General features: G+C 37.7%; 2 protein-coding genes across 2 annotated transcripts; both read right to left on the bottom strand.

The window, feature by feature from the left end:
* Positions 1-219: 219 nt before the first annotated feature.
* LOC106300170 (serine/arginine repetitive matrix protein 2-like) lies at positions 220-6,360 on the bottom strand. The gene is made up of 11 exons (XM_013736262.1): positions 5,828-6,360; positions 5,184-5,256; positions 4,973-5,103; positions 4,561-4,899; positions 3,387-4,468; positions 1,756-3,313; positions 1,495-1,658; positions 1,268-1,428; positions 1,029-1,189; positions 377-915; positions 220-270 (listed from the first exon to the last, which is right to left on the bottom strand). Exons 1-10 carry the CDS (start codon positions 5,924-5,926, stop codon positions 718-720), a joined length of 3,966 nt encoding a protein of 1,321 aa, XP_013591716.1. The 5' UTR covers positions 5,927-6,360; the 3' UTR covers positions 220-270; positions 377-717.
* Positions 6,361-14,184: 7,824 nt separating this feature from the next.
* LOC106299123 (monothiol glutaredoxin-S6-like) lies at positions 14,185-14,754 on the bottom strand. The gene has a single exon (XM_013735260.1). It carries the CDS (start codon positions 14,688-14,690, stop codon positions 14,382-14,384), a length of 309 nt encoding a protein of 102 aa, XP_013590714.1. The 5' UTR covers positions 14,691-14,754; the 3' UTR covers positions 14,185-14,381.
* Between the last annotated feature and the right edge of the window lie 2,936 nt (positions 14,755-17,690).

A 17,690-nucleotide genomic window follows, 5' to 3' on the forward strand; every position in this document is an offset into this window, starting at 1 on the left:
TTTTTTTTTTTTAAAAAAAAAAAAAAAAAAAAAAAAAAAGACAACACTGCACCAAGAGAAAGAGCAACAAAAGAACATCAGATTTGGTTTGGGTGTAAATATATTAATAACTTGAGAAATGAAATGAATAAAATCTTTCTTACCTCCTAAAACAAAAAATGCCTATCCACTACAGGAAGATCTACTATTACTCCAAACTCTTCTAATCTTATTATTTCCTTTCTTTGTAATACCCTAAATGGCTTATTTAGAATGAGAACAGTTTACAATCTGCAAAAAAAAATAACATCCAACTTAAGTTTCAGCCCATAGCTTTTACAGAAAAAAAAAGAAAAGTAATCTATGGACCAGAGCTTTTAAGGATATACTGACTGACCTGATACTGGGAGAACGGCTTTCTCTGTCTTGAGATCGAGAAATAGAGAATCCAGTACCACAAGTTACACCTTGGTTGCTCTGTATACATACTCCATACATGGTTCTTGGATAATTAGCTGGAGAAGAAGGCTTCCTCAGAAGAATAAGAGAAGCATCTGATGGAGTCAATTGTCATGTTCCTTCATAGCAGACTCTGTAAGCGGAACTCTTCATGGATTTGTACAAAATGATTATGGGATCCAAAACGCAAGCAGAGCTGCAAGGCAACAGATGATTTCTTTTGCCTCTTTCTTCTTCTCACTTGACAAAAAAAAAAGCTGCTTCACTTCAGCTCGTCTTTCACCGGTTATTGGCCTTCATTGCAAGCTTCACTAAACGTAGCAACCCTTCCAAGTCTTGAAAGTTATAATCAAGAGTGCTTTTTATCGATAGAACTCCCTCTCCATGTTGTTGGTCCTCCCCCAAGTTTTCAATAGAAGCTGCCAATGCCACACGTGATTTCCTCGATGCATCCATTGCCAGATTTACGTTCTGAGCCTGCAAACAGTAGAGAGTAGCTCAGGTTAATCACATGTCTAAAGAGTATCAACGTTGCAAAGCAACCGAAGCACATCAATTCACAACGTTGCAAGAGCCGTTAACACACTTACAAATTGAATTATGCGTAAGATATTAGAGCGGTTTTGCGCAGAAATGACGTGGTTCCCAGCAACTAAAGGAGAGCTGGTGCACCTTGAGTTGCCAACTCTGTCTACCGCTGCTGGATTGTTCACGTTATCAACATCCGAAGCAGATGAGGAAGGAGACTCACCTAAAAGGGCAGTGCCAAAAAAGATTACAATGTGAAGAATATTTCCAAAACATCGTTGGTTATATCAGAGTAGCTTACCTGGAGGAACGATTTGCAAAGAAGTCTGCAATTCATTTCGATATCTATTAGCACTGGTGTAAGAGGAGTTGAGCACTCTCATATACCCGGCCTCCATGCATTTGTAAGCCAGAGCAGCAGCTCCCATCTCTTTAGACTTCTCATACTCACGGGCACAAAATCTATCATGACAAAAAGAGGTTTTACAAATGATTACAAATGGTAAAAGAAATAACATTCTGAGTTACCCGCAGAGATTCGCTGTGCTGCTATAAATACTCGTAGAGTGGATCATTGTCTCTCCTTGTCTAGCACTCTCGTTACTGCTCGTCTCCAAGAGAAAAGCACCGTGAAGAAACTTGAGGCAAGCTTGGAAGTAAAGCTCAATGAACTCAAGGTTTGAGATAGAACTCTGCAGCAGCAACAACAAAAATCAAGACCATTAGAATAAAAATACAAGAACAGAATGAGAAATAACACTAACAACTGAATTATGAGAAGGAAAAAACCTTGAGGCGATCAGCTGTATGTTTTAGGTCTTTAGCTTCTTTCAAAATATTATGAGCGGCTTGCACAGATGTTACTTCCTTTCGCAAGGGGCTTGGAGAAGGCTCGTTTCTCCTTCTTACCTGGGCTGTTGCCTTCGTCACATCATCAGCTTGGATACTATTATTGCCAGCTGATGTGCCGCATTTTTCGACTTTCTTACGGGAGAAATCGCCTCTAGATGGTGGCCGTGATGGAGAAGTTAGATCTGCTCTGTTACTCCTCTCTGATACTCTTTCAACGTCATAAGGTTTTGGAATGTTTGGTTTCACGACCATGTCGGGACTACTACCATCGTTTATCTTCTTTTCAATATGTCTCGGACCATCCCGTGAAGATGAACCTTTTCCTGACTTCTTCGCCAAAGAATCATTGCTACGTCGATGATGATCGCTAGACTTTTTTCCTTCACCATGAATATGATCCTTGTGGCCACCATTTTCTAAATTGGCATCCAGAGAAGGTTCAGCTCGCACTTTAGCTTTCAAAGATCCTTTATTATCACAAACATCTAGCACAGAAGACTCATGGAATCCATGTTTGTTCTTTGTCCGCGTTTGCGATCTATCACTCCCACCATCACCTTCACCATCTGAGAATCTTCTCATAGTACTTGCTGCCAAGAAGTCAGTATCATGAGAATCTACTTTCTTCTTTCTCATAGGTGAGGACGACACCGACTCAACAGGAGAAGATTTAACTTCGTGGGAGCTGTTTCTGGGTTTATGAGAAGAACTAGAGGTGGCTGCAACATGTCCGTACTCTCTTCTCGAATGACTTTTGTTTTTCTTTTCCGATTTTCCACTTCCATGAGAAAAACTTGGCTCCTTTTCTCCTTTAAGAACTCGAGCTTTCTTTCGTTCATGGTTTTCGTTCTCACGGTACACCCTAGGAGAACCATGGCTCTCTTTCAGTTTCCTCTTTCTACTCCCCCCTGTGCTATTACTATTTCCCGTGTCCGAAGCCCCTCCTTCCTCTTTTGGCATTTTAGAGGAGACTCGAGGCTTGTGCTTTTTATCTGCTGATGCGACGGGGACACCACTGTCTGAAGCTCCTCCTTCATCAGGAAACGGAAAACTTTCAATCTTCATTTTCTTGGCCAGCATTGAGCTCTCTTGATCTGCATTCCTTTTGTTATTCATCTTCAAGCTCCTCGAGTCATGATCAGAGTGGTGATCCACTGCTTTGCCTCTCTCTTTATGTTTATGTTTCTGTCTCTCTTCCTCAGCAACGTCTTTAAGTCCATGCGAGTTGTGCATGATTCCATTTCTTGCTGATGTTAGGATACTCTTCTTGCTCGTTTCTTCAGTTCGAGAACCTTCTTTAACCATTCCGTTGTCCAACTTTTTAAAACCCTTCCTCTTCTTTTTTGTGTTGTTATCTCCCTGATTAAACTGAGGTTTAAGACCACTGGGGTTACTCTGCACTGGAGCCTGGCTGTCAGGTGCAGGAATCTGATACATCGCATACACAGCTTTCGTTGTTTCATCTTCAGGAACATCGCAATAGTTCGCACCAGGGCTGAAACACACATTTTTGACAATATATCACATCGAAAAAAATAATATATAGAGAATTAAGAAAAAAAACTCACAGCCAATCAAGCATCGTGCACATCCATTTCTCCGGAAGTTTGGGGACGGGGCCAAAAGGAAGAAGCCGCCACTGTCCACACTTGTCACAAGCAACCCAATGTTCTTCTATGACCACGGGATTCGCTTTAGGAAGAGAAGGATCACTACCAAGTTTGCCCAATGAGGGTCCAGGACCAACATTCTGAGATTCTGTCACTGGGACTCGAGACTTTTCCGGCGTATCTTCTAAGGTCGGAGGTTCCACTTCTTCCTCAGAGTCATCTATGTCTCCAAAAAAGTCTTTGTAAGTGTCCTCAGCTTTTTTGCCACCGTTATGTGGTTTCAAGGCTGCCACTTCCTTCTTCTCAGATTGACCATTCATCTTTGTTTCATTGACAACAGAGCTTTTCTGTTTACTAAACTTCGATGAAGACTGTGGCTCCCGTTCTATCTGATCAGACTTCTGTTTTCTCGACGAATGTTCTTTATGACCACTTTTCAGCTTTGACGCTTCTGTTTCCTTTTTGACTAACTCAGGAGCTACGCTTCCTTTGTATTCTTTCCTCGAGCGTCCTGAAGCATCATCATCACCAAATCTATTCTTCTTATCTCCCCGAACACTTCCAGCTGAACTAGTCTTTGGATTCTCATGATGCGGCGGCTCAAGAGCTTTGCTTCCTTTGTATTCTCCTACCTCCATGTCTCCCTTAAGACTGCCATTGTAATTTTCTTTGGATGCATCAAATAATTTACTACTGGCTGTTTCTTTCTCCGTTCCAGAAGGATATGATGTGTTTGTTTCCGTTGGCTTCTTGACGGAGCCATCATTTCCATCAAGTAGACCCTTCTTACTGCGGACACTTGCCTCTGCAGACAAGTTGTTCCTCTCCAGCATCTTTCTATTCTTCTCTAACGATAGATTCTCTCCAGCCTTTTGAGGTTCTGGACGGTTTGCCATAGCAGAATAGCTCTCAATGAAAAGCCTGGATGGAGATGTACGCTTATATCCCTTCTCGGGTTTTTCCCTCTCGATGAACCGAATCAGGTCATTAGAGAGAGGAGATAGCAACTGACAAGGATCCACAGGAAGAGAAGTCATAACCTGCATTATAAGAATATTATCAACACGATAAAGCCTCTCAAAACAAAGGACACTGTTGCACTATATCGAAACAAAACAAGGAAAACTCTTACATTAAGAATATTGGTGGGAGACTCCAACGGAGAATAACCTTGAGGTTCTCCAGACATCCCTTCACTACCAGAAACACTATTAGGCGACACATCAAGTCCGAGGCCACTATATATCGCAGCAGCATTCTTTTCAGCAGGTAAACTATCTGATCCCATCTTTATCCGAAGCTTCAGGGAGTTTTGTTTACTGAAGACCCCAGGCTTCTTGGTTGCAGATTCATGTCTGGAACTGGAGTTGGGTTTCTTGGATTTCACTGATTTTTGGGGGATTCTAGAGGAAGTAAGCTCAGATTTTGCCGTTTTAGGAAGGCTAGACGAAGCTGCATTACCACTCTGGGACTGAGAGAAGAATAGAAGGTTAAGAGACTAAGTAATGTTATAGCATTTACAGGAAGAAAAAAAGAACATATACCTCCCCTGGTAAGATGTTAGGAGATCTAGTCCCTGCAGAGCTCTGAGGTTTTGCAGGTGCCTTTGGATAAGACCAAAGAGGGGAACGTTGATAAGTTGGCAAGAAAGAGCCATAGCCACCAAATTTCGCCCCTGTAACGAAATTGAAAGGACTAGTTTCACACTTTGTGACCCAAAGGAAGAAGAAGAGTTGCTGCCACGCATAAACATACCAAGATTCTCAGCAGAAAAATCGCCCTCGAAGTCTTTCTGGAAATGTCCAAGTATGTTTTGAAGCTTGTGGTCCTTCAAAATAAACAAGAGAGCAAAACCAAAACACTGATTACTTGCAAAAATAACAAACTCAAAGACTCAGAGTTTAAAACCTAAGAATTTAAACATACATACCATAGAAACCTTGTTTACATCCATGTAATAAAAAACCTAAACAAAGCAGCAGGCAATCGCAAACTAAAGACTTCCTTATAGAAACCAAAGGCTTAAATAGTTTAACAATCTGGGAAAGTGATCTAATCGCAATTAAAGTGATCTCTCGTTGCAGATTAAATCATAATGAAATTACCAAACCATAACATTTAAACATACATACCATGTTGACCACATACACATCCTTACCAAAGTAAAAATCAATCAATGCATCTATCTTGAAAAATATTAAAAAAAAAAAATAGCCTAGACGTTCAAAAAATCGATATAGGTATCCGCCGCATCAATAATTTCTTATAGAAAAAAAAACTAATTACCTTTCTTCCAAAATGGAGAAAACACAGTAACATTAGCACTTGACACAGTTCATAATCCAAGTTGTCAATAAGACACTAACATATATATAAAAAAAAAAAGAGATAAATCTTACAATGTAAGAGAGATCGTTGTCAGGGTCGAAGCTAGAACCAAAATCGTTAGTGAGATTGTAAGAGCAAGCCTCTCCTTCTTCAAGCTCAGACTCCTCCATATCTACTGTCCACACCACCTTAACCCTAACCCTAGCCCCTTTCTAACATTGCAATCCTCCCCACACACACACACACACACACACACACACAAAAACGTAAGACAAAACAATTGGATTGGCTACGGATCCACGAAACAGTAAGGCCCCAAACTTATAAGATTTGCCCTAGCTAAGATCAAATTCGAAATCCGATCAGGACCACCCTAAATCGAACGCAGGAGACAAAGTAGAAGCCCCCCCCAGAAAGTGAATTTGATTTTTTTTCTTGTTCAATTTCGAAGATGAATTGAATTCGAAGAGAAAACAATCTGATCGGAAAGAGAGCAGAATTATTTGGGAGTTTTTGGAAGGATCAAATGAGTTTGGAATTGGATCTCTGTTCGCTGGACAAAATCAATTTAGCAAACCAACCCGAAGAATCTCCCGGGTTTTGGTATAGGGTCAGACGCGGTTATTTGTTTCCTTTTTTTTTTATTTCTTTCCATTTTTTCATCCCTACGTGTAAGAAACATACAGAGGTAAGTTGTGTCCCAAGTTTTTTTTTTTTGTTTTAAATGGAGCAAAATAAATATGATTTTCACTTTTATTTTGTGACTTAACCAGCACTGGATTTTGTTGGTTTTGAAATAAATAAACCAATAGATAATTTCCATGACTAGAATCTCTTGAGATAAGTATGTAAAGGTTGTTTTATGTGAAAGAATCAACTGATATATATATATATATATATATATATATATATATATATATTTGACCAAAAAAAATAAAAAAGAATACATATATATAAAGATGTATCACTGAAAACATAGATTCTGATTAATGATTTTTTCGAGAACAAGAGAAACGAGTGAAAAAAGTGAAAACGAAATAAATTAATATAAATAAATGGATAGGCAAATTTTCCTTGTAAATAGTTACCAACATATTGTCTTTGCGAATTTCTAGTGATTTATTTATTTAAATGCATGGACGAGGTTTGGTTTTGGTTCTAATTTCCTTTGGTCATGTAGAAGAGCGCGTCTTCGTATCCTTTTGGTTGCTAGATTTCGATTTTTTGGCGTATAATAGTAATCCTTTTATGTTTCCGTTTCGTCAATAGATTGGGCGAAGATTAATTTGTCTCTTCAAAAGCTTATGCTCTAGGTCTTTTATTAAATTTGTGTTGAAGATGTTATGTGTTTCCAGTTTTTTTGTTTGTCTAGCATTCTAACGATTGGATCTCATTGTTTTATGTATCGATGTGTTTTCGGTCTCCCCATGTGTGGGAATTTGTTTCTGAAGGCCTTAGGACATGACGACTAATGCATCCAACCTTTGTTGCATTCAACTTTTGTATTCAATTTTGTGTATGAATGAAATCTTTAATGTGGAAAAATGTTAATCAACAAAAGGAATGAGTATTTTCATTTAAAGTAATATAGAAACAATTGTTTGAAAAAAATTAAAAATAATTAAGATTTTTATTCATAGGTTTTAGAATCCATATCTATATCCCCATATTTATTACTTGCACACACAAACAACTGATTTATTTTTTCACAAAAACGTTAATTTATACTAGTACTTCTCCATGTATCCATAACTATAAATATAATTATTTAATAAAAAGAACACATATATGAATTTATAGTCGACAAAAATCATGTCTTTTATCAATCTAAATTTATTCACTGATATGATCTCGCACCATTTTTATATAAACTCATGTCAGATGTGTTTCGGTTCACTTATTCATCACTCTCATCATCTGAATAATTGTTCACAGTGTTGGAATAAACTTGAAGTGAAACTTACGGAACAAGCAATCTAATTTTATTGAGTTATAGATTAGGAAAATATCCATTATGTTATTCCTAATGTGTTTAGAAAATTATGAGTTATATATATATGGAGATGCTAATGTATGAGTTTATTAATGAGTTTGTGAGTTTGAGGTTTTGAGTAATTTTCCTCAAAGAGATTAATAAGAAGAGTTTCTTATTGAGAGTTATATCTTGTGTTCTTAAAGTTTGATAACTAGATTTGGTATTAGAGCCAACGGAAAAGATCTTGAGCAACTATGGGAGACATCATGACATACACAAAGGCGAGAGAGGGAGGAGACCGTCTTCGATCAGTTGTCCAATGTTGAATGCGACTAACTATACGGTTTGGGCCATGAGGATTAAGATTTTGCTGAAGGTACACGAAGTTTGGGAAGTCGTTGAAAACGAATCTGACAACAGCATGAAGAACAACATGGCCACTGCGTTACTTTTCCAATCAATACCCGAAACATTAATACTACAGGTTGGAGAACTAGATACGGCAAAGAAAGTCTGGGAGGCCATCAAAGCAAGACACATGGGAGCAGATGGGGTTCGAGAAGCTCGTTTACAAATCCTAAGCGCAGAGTTCTATCGACTAAAGATGAAAGAGACATATACGATTGACGACTTTGTTGGAAGATTATCTGAAATCTCATCAAAATCAGTTGCTTTGGGTGAAAGTATTGAGGAGACTAAGCTTGTCAAGAAATTTCTCAAAAGTCTCCCGAGGAAGAAGTACATTCACATTGTGGCATCTTTGGAGCAAGTACTTGATTTGAAGAATACAACATTCGAAGACATTGTAGGACGGTTAAAAGCTTTTGAGGAACGTGTAGCTGAGGACGAAGAAGAAGCACAAGATAATCAAACCAAACTGATGTATGCGAACAATGACTTTTAGCAACAAAGCCGTGACAACAACACCTACAATCGTGAGAACAACCACTACAGAGGACGAGGCAGAGTTGGGCGGCTCTATAACAGAGGAAGAGGCCGCGGGCGTTATACCTACAACTATGATTGCGACCTATCCAAGATAACTTGTTTCAGATGTGATAAGAACGGTCACTTCGCCATGGACTGTCCCGACAGACTCTTAAAGTTGCAGGAAACACATTAAACTAAAGATGAAGAGACACAAGAGGCCGAAGACTTGATGATGCATGATGTAATTTTTTTAAACGAGAAGAGCATACACCCTAGCGACTTTGAAACCAGCTCGGTTGGAGAGAATATTTGGTATTTAGACAATGGCGCGAGTAATCACATGACTGGAACAAAGCCTATTTCAAGTCCATTGATGAGTCTATTTCAGGAAAAGTACGGTTTGGAGATGATTCACGTATCGATATAAAAGGGAAAGGTCCAGTTATGTTTCTTACGAAAGATGGAGAGAAGAAGACACTGGCCGATGTTTACTATATACCAGACTTACGAAGCAACATCATTAGTCTCGGACAAGCGACGGAGTCGGGATGTGACGTATGAATGAAGGGTGAATGCCTTACGCTTCATGACAAAAATGGAAGACTAATAGCGAGAGCCAAGAGATCGAAGAATAGACTATACAAAGTGCTCCTAGATCGAGATGATGCAAAGTGTTTGCAGTCAATCACTCAAGGTGAATCAGAGAAGTGGCACGCAAGGCTCGGACACATAGGAAAGGATTCGATGGGATCAATGATCAACCAGGAGCTCGTTATTGGGATTTCTAAGATGAGAGTTGAGAAGGAAACATGCTCGACATGCTTACTTGGGAAACAAGCAAGGCATGTATTTCCGAAAGCAACCACATATCACACAAGTAATTTACTAGAGCTTGTACATGGGGACCTCTGTGGACCCATTACACCTCCCACACCAGCAAAGAAGAGGTATATCTTCGTTTTTATTGATGATCACTCACGTTACATGTGGTCTATTCTGCTTCAAGAGAAAGGAGAAGTTTTTGAAAAATTCACAAAGTTTAAAGCAAAAGTCGAGCAAGAGACAGGAGCTGTGATCAAGACGTTTAGAACAGATCGTGGAGGTGAGTTTACTTCCGGTGAATTCCAAAGCTTCTGTGAAAAATCAGAAATAATCAGACATCTAACGGCTCCATACTCTCCTCAACAAAACGGGGTGGTAGAGAGAAGAAACATAACTCTCTTAGGGATGACAAGGAGTATCCTAAAACACATGAGCATGCCAAATTACTTGTGGGGAGAAGCTGTGAGGCATGCTACATACCTCATTAACAGAGTTGCGACCAGAGTCCTGATCTCACAGACGCCATATCAAGTCTTCAAGAAGAAGAAGCCTAACGTTGAGCATATACGTGTATTTGGATGTATAGGCTACGCTAAGATTGATGCAGGACATCTGAAAAAGCTCGATGATAGATCCCGAAGACTTGTACATCTCGGAACTGAGCCAGTATCAAAGGCATATAGATTGTATGATCCAATTAATCAGAAAATAGTCGTGAGCAGAGATGTCGTTTTCAAGGAAAACGAAAGCTGGGATTGGAAGGTTATAGAAACCGAGAAGCATGAAGAACCTGGAAATTTTAAGGTCAGTTTCGAAGATTTTTGGAACAATGGTATCGAAAGAGAAGACACTGGCGTCGTGGATGTAGTTGATGTCGAAGAAGGAGAAGAACATGAAGAAGAAGAGGAAGAAGATGCACCAGATCATATCATCTTGCGAAGATCCTCTAGAGAGAGCAAAAGACCAGGGTACTTGGATGACTATATATTACTGGCCGAAGTCGAGAGTGAGCAGTTGTTACATCTGGTAAACGATGAAGCATGGGATTATGATGAAGGAAAGGGAGAGAAAGTATGGAGGGATGCTTGCCAAGAAGAGATCACATCAATTTTGAAGAACAAAACATGGGATTTAGTGGATCTTCCGAGTGGTGCAAAGGCAATTGGTCTTAAGTGGGTGTTCAAGGTAAAACGAAACTCAGACGGAAGCATCAACAAATATATAGCTAGACTTATTGCGAAGGGATACATTCAGAAGTATGGAGTTAACTATGAAGAAGTGTTTGCTCCGGTGGCCCGCATTGAAACTGTTCGTTTCATCCTAGCTTTGGCTGCATCAAATGGTTGGGAAGTACATCACTTAGATGTTAAAACAACATTCCTACACGGCGATCTAAAGGAAGTAGTTCATGTTTCTCAACCCGAGGGTTTTGTGATCAAAGGAGAAGAAACTAAGGTGTACAAGTTAAACAAAGCGCTTTACGGTTTGAAGCAGGCACCAAGGGCATGGAACGAGAAGTTAAACAAGGTTCTAGGGCAGCTAAACTTTGGAAAGTGCTCCAAGGAGCCGGCGCTATATCGAAGTAGAGAAAAGGATCATGTTCTTCTCATTGTAGTGTATGTGGACGATCTCCTTATCACATGAACAAGCCACAAAGCTATACGAGAATTCAAGGCAAGAATGTCGAATAAATTTGAGATGAGTGACCTGGGAAGATTGACATATTATCTTGGCATAGAGGTGTGTCAAAACGAGTGTGGTATCACCTTGAAGCAAGAGACATATGCGAAGAAAATCCTAAGTAAAACCAAGATGGAAGATTGCAACGCCATTCATGCTCCTATGGATCCAGGTCTACGTCTCTCAAAAGGTGAGGAGGAAAAGAATATAGACGAGAGGGAGTATAGGAGAAACATCGGATGCCTTAGATATCTGCTTCATACGCGACCAGATCTCTCGTATTGTGTTAGAGTTTTGTCGAGATATATGCAGCAGCCTAAGGAATCGCATGGTTCGGCTCTGAAGCAGGTTCTTAGGTATCTGCAGGGAACTTTAGCATATGGTCTTACCTTCAAACGAGCAGAGAAGACGGGGCTGACTAAACTTGTAGGGTACAGCGACAGTTCACATGCAGTAGATGAAGATGATGGTCGCAGCACTGCAGGTCACGTTTTCTATCTTGAAGATAGTCCAATAACATGGTGTTCCCAACAAGAAACTGTAGCATTGTCCTCTTGTGAAGCTGAATTTATGGCAGCAAACGAAGCTGCTAAACAGGCAATTTGGCTACAGGATCTTTATGGAGAGATTGTTGGACGAGCGCAAGAGAAGGTGACAATTTGTATAGATAACAAGTCTGCCATCGCTCTTACAAAGAATCCCGTGTTCCATGGTCGAAGCAAGCACATACATAGACGGTACCATTTTATTCTTGAATGTGTTGAAAGTTATCTTATCGAAGTTCAGCATGTACCTGGAGAGGAACAGAGAGCCGATATTCTAACAAAAGCACTTGGAAGAATCAAATTCAAGGAGATGAGAAATCTTGTTGGAGTTGAAGATTTAAGTGAAAGTGACTTCAAGCTTAAAGGGGAGAATGTTGGAATAAACTTAAAGTGAAACTTAAGGAACAAGCAACCTAATTCTATTGAGTTATAGATTAGGAAAATATCCATTATGTTATTCCTAATGTGTTTAGGAAATTATGAGTTATATATATGGAGATTCTAATGTATGAGTTTATTAATGAGTTTGTGAGTTTGAGGTTTTGAGTAATTTTCCTCAAAGAGATTAATAAAAAGAGTTTCTTATTGAGAGTTATATCTTGTGTTATAAGTTTGATAACTAGACACAGATTGTTCACATTGAGATACATACTACAGATTGTTCACATTGAGATACATATGTGTAGTGTCCCTTCCCAAATCCTATTCTTCGTAGTCAATCTTCCAACGAATAAAGTTTTGGAGTCTCATTGTTAAAAATATAACATTTATTTGCGTTGAGATATTTTACTTTAGAAATTAATTTAAACTTCTCTGTTTTTCCTTCTAAACACCAAACATATATTCAATAACCGAACGTAGTGACACATGCCATCTGTTAAACATTTTTACGAGTTCTTAGGCTCACTATTTAAAATTCTTGGAAATGTATTGAGTATTTCTACTCTTTCTTTTTGATATGGAGCTAAATAACCACAATTTTCATAACCAAAATCTACAAAACAATATTTTTCCTTCTAGAAGATGAGGAAAAACTAAATCATATCGTATAGTAGTTTCCAGAATTTGAGGGTCATGTGTTGATTCAACCATTCCAATGAAACAATATGTATATAGCATGTCATGACAACAAATTCCCAAAAATTAAGATAGTACAAACACTGTTGCTAAAACGTAAGTGACTTCATGGCCCAATGGATATACATATTGTTGTGAGAACAATAAGGAGCAGCTCCTCGATTTCATCTCCTTGAGGAGACGATGTCTATTTACAGAATCGCTATCTATTTACAGAATCGCTAGAGCCTTGTCCTTCTTTGGGATCTTCAGGTTCAATTGTTTTTAATTGCCTGCCTCTTCACTTACCTCGTGAATTTACCTCGCTTGAACATGAGATTGTAAAATAGCACATCGCCTTTTGTATGTTGGAATGCTAAGAGCATGTTTATCGTATGGATTCTTAAAATAGAGTTCTTAACAACAAAATATTATTATTTTAGTATATTATAAATAAATAATTAAATTTTAATAAAATTTAAATAGTTAAACTAATCAGAAGTGGATGAAAGATTCAAGATTAAGTTAAGAGATGTCTCTCATCTCTTAAATAAGAGACAGATCTTAGTTCTCTTTCGTACTTTTAATTACTTTTTTATATTTTAACAGTTAGTGACTTGATAAGAAACTTGCATGCTCTAAGATTTCAATTTACAGGCAGCCTGAGCAAGAAGCTGAATGAGGCAGCGCATCTTGACAATTAGATCACGTCACTGGTGCCATCGCGTTAGAGTTAGGTCACGTGCTTTATTAATTACTCACTCCGTTTTTTAATATAAGTCGTTTAAAAAACAATTTATGTTCTAAATTATATGTCATTTTTGGTTTTCTATGTAAAATTTATTAACAGTTAATGTTATATGACCAATGATAATATACCTTCTATTTTATTATTGGTTGATTTATGGTTAGATAAATAATTAATGATGTTTTTGTTTAGAAAACGTAAAAAATTAATGATTTTCTTAATCTGTGTGCACAATTCTAAAACGATTTATATTAAAAACGGAGGGAGTATTGTTTAGTTATTATGGGTTTAGTTATTAACGTAGCTTTGTTGTTAGATTAGGGTTTTCATTAGTTTTATCACTTAAACTTTGTCTTGCCGTTGTAGTGAAACAGTTTTGACGTTTAACAAAAGAGAGAGAGAGAGTTATCTCTTTTACCTTGTTCTTGGATAGAGCTAGGAACACAACGTCTCCTATGTATTCTAAGAATCAATAGGTTAATTGCATTATATGTTGCTTCCGCTACACCACTCTGTCGAGAATTGGCAAAGACATTCCAAGCTTGAGCATGCAAATGGTGTTTTAAACCATTTCATTTATAAGTGAAGAAGTGAACTCATCTACTTTTGTTTCCTTCTTTTTTTAATAAATGCATTTCATTTTGTTAAACAATCCTTAGATATATCAACGAAAAAGCAAAACTTTTCTCTATTAATTTATTAATAAGCATTGCTGATACATTTCTTCAGCTTACATTAGATTGATTTAACATGTATTGTAATTGATATAGCACACTTGCACTTGTTCAAAACATAACAGTGCATGCATGGTAGAAACCCAAAAAAGGCAAAACAAGTATGTATATATATAATCTTCTCGTCACTTGGACTTAAACCCATATGGCTCCAGCTCTTGTTAGCAATGCGGCTAGTTGGTTCTTGACTTGGAGAGTCATTACCTGGTTAGCCCCACCGATTAACTGTTCGCCTATGAACACAGCTGGTACACTGGGATTACACCCCATCTGTTTTAATGCTTTCTCCATCTCCTGACCGTTTGACAGCTGGTCAAGCTCGTACACTGTCATCTTTGCCCCAAATCCTGAGATCAGCGTTTGAATTGAATGGCTCATGCAGCAAGTGCTTTTGCTGAAAATCACCACTGGTTTGTCAGCAACTAAACTTCTAATGCTTTCCATTGAATGTAGGACTTGATTGATTGTAAGAGGATCTCTATGGTTGTTTTTGCTTTGATGTTCTACCAAGTAAGTAAGCCTATTTATAGAGTTAGATGTTTGGAGAAGGATAAGATTGCATAAATCAGATCTTTACTTCTTTTTGTTCCTTCCCCATGCGTTGTGCCCTTTGGCGTTTGCTAAAAACTGCATTAGCCTTAGATTCTTTACTTTTTCAATATCAGAACCAAGTGGCATATACAGTCATGAGAATTTCTTCTTCTTCTTTTTTTTACTTAATACGGAAATATCCTTGCCCTATGGTTTAGTAGTGATCCACGGATCCAAGAAGGTACGCAACAGTAAGATTATGTATGCTCTATGTTGCTTTTTATGGTTGGGTTGCAATATCTTTTTACTTTTGGTGCAATCCACTGAGGTGGAGATTGGATTATGGTTTATCCAGTTAGATGCCTATCTTTTCAAAGCAACAATAGATTCCTCCAGGCTCGAAAGAAACGGAAAGCAAGAAAGGAAAAAAAAAGGAGGATTGTCTTTGAGATACTTTTTTCTGCTTGTGTGACCTGGAGTCTAGAGAGCAAAAGCGATGTAAGATCTTGCTTTTAGCTCTTACACTATCTTCAAAACCATTTTTTAAGTTGTGCATTCACAAACTTCTGAATGTGAGCGTTTGTCTTAACTCTTAAGAGTCTTATTTGTTGTTGCCGAGGATAAGAATAGATTGTTCATTGCAGCAGAACTGAACAAGAAAACATGGTTTCTCAGATTTGGAAATCCACGGAAATGAGGAATCTATGGCAGATTCGGTGATAAGGCCATGTGTCTGTTTTTCTTTCATTATGATTGATTTAGTACACTGTACATAGCACACTTGTGGGTGATAAAAATCTTAAGATTCGGTTGGAACAACTTGTGTAGGATAATATTCACTTCCAGATATCTAGAACAGTCTACTAGATTTGGCTAAAGGTCATCTGATCATAATATATTTCTTTGCAGAATTGCTACAATCATGTTCTGTAATGAAAACCTGGAATTGTATCAGAATTAAGTATACTGTATATGATTCTCGTTTGAAAATTCAAGTTGATCCTTGAAAGCCAAGAAACATTAATTAACGAAGAATAGAATTTCAGTAAATCATGAAACTTTGTGAGAAAGCTGGCTTTCTATTGCTCGGTAAATGCAATGCCCATTTGGTTTGATGTCAATGAAATGATGGTTAACCCCATCGGTCTAAGCTTCTTCTCCAGCTTTTCGTTCTCAGACCATACGATCACTTGTCACATTGCTTTGCTCCTCTGCTCTCTATCCGATTCTTCCTTGGTTCATTTCTCGCGTCTCTTGCTCGGCTTTGAGTGTTCTTGCTGAGCAGTGTGACTGAGACTCCAGCGATGGTTCTCACTAAAGTGTACATATCTCCTTTTTCTCATCGGTTTCCTCCTTGGAGATGTTGCTGCTGCTGTACATATCTCTAAGCCTTTCTCATCTCCGACTCCTTGTTCTGTAGTTGTTCGATCTCTTGCCTACAATAAGATGGCATGCATCATCATGATCAACAACAACACATATAACAATAAATCGAGTAATAAACATTGTCAAATATCCAAAGCGAGCTCAAAGGGCTTTGTTCTTTAGTATTGGTTTGGTTCCAAAAAAAAAATAGATTTAGACAATAATAACACTTGATCTAATCCAAAAAAAAAAAAAAAACGATTCGATTCTCGAAACATAACTAGTCGAAACGCATTGCAAATTCAATATTTCAGCCACTAAAAAGTTAGACGAGCTAATTTTTATTTTCTATAAGATAACTAGACTTTAAATCACTTTACATTGAAATGCAATAGTCGTACATACTACATGGGATAACGTTGTCGTTATTTAAAGTTTATACCTTTGATCCAAAGAAAGAGAAAACCGATGTTTGTAATTTAAGGCTTACGGTAACCAAAAAAATCGAAATGTTAATTGGCTTGTGTGTCAAGTAGCAAAATCAATGCATATTGAAGGCAAGTTTTAAGGGCCCATTGGAGGAAACTAATAAAAATCTATTTAGAACTCATAACTCAGCGTAGATTATTTTGTAAGTATAAACTATATTTATTTTGTCAAAGCTTGTTTAGGTTAATATAAAAAGGGGAAGATAATTCAGTCTATAAAATGGAGTCTAATGATGATACACCTACAAACAAATATCAAACTTACCTTACTTTTTTCACCATTATTACTATAACATTTCATTTTTATCACATAACATCATCTCATGTATTTAACACAACAGACTATGTTTTTTTTTTCTGAAAAAGGGCTCACAACAGACTATGTTTACACTTATTATTCCAATTTTTTTTAGAGAAAATTAATAGAATGTTATATAAAAATTGGTTTATTACTAGAGTGTTATATATCTTTTAAAATTACTAGAATGTTTGGATACTCCTAGTAAATGACAATAAGGGCATTTGGTTAGTTTTTTTAATTGAAATTATTTTTAAACATTAAATCCACATCACTAATTAAGTATTCACATCAGCAATAGAGAACAATCAACCATCTCTTTAATTACATAACGTTGAAAAGAAAACACAACAACACAGCACAACTTCGTCGAAGAACTTAAGGAACTCTAACGGCCTCTTCCCTGAAATCGTCATTGACATCGTGTTTACTCCCTCTTACTCGAACTAACTCTCTGTCTTGTCTTCTCCAATATCGTCTTCTCTGAAATCGTCGTCTCCAATCGTTTCTACGAAGTATTTTTCGCTGCAAATCGCCCGAAATCATCTTCTCTGCTGCGTTTTTCGAGTTTGTGGCTGAGTTTTAATTTATATTGTGGCTGAGTTACTTTTCTTTTATGGCTGGTTTATATATGCAGTTGTGGCTGAGTTACTTCCCGCCAATCTCCGAAAACCTAGCTATAAGAAGTGTGCATTCCGAGGAGAAAAGACAAATACATTCCAAAAAACACTCAGATCGCCAATTGTGGGATGTATTTAATTA

This window comes from Brassica oleracea, chromosome C6, assembly GCF_000695525.1.
Source record: "Brassica oleracea var. oleracea cultivar TO1000 chromosome C6, BOL, whole genome shotgun sequence".
NCBI lineage: Eukaryota > Viridiplantae > Streptophyta > Magnoliopsida > Brassicales > Brassicaceae > Brassica > Brassica oleracea.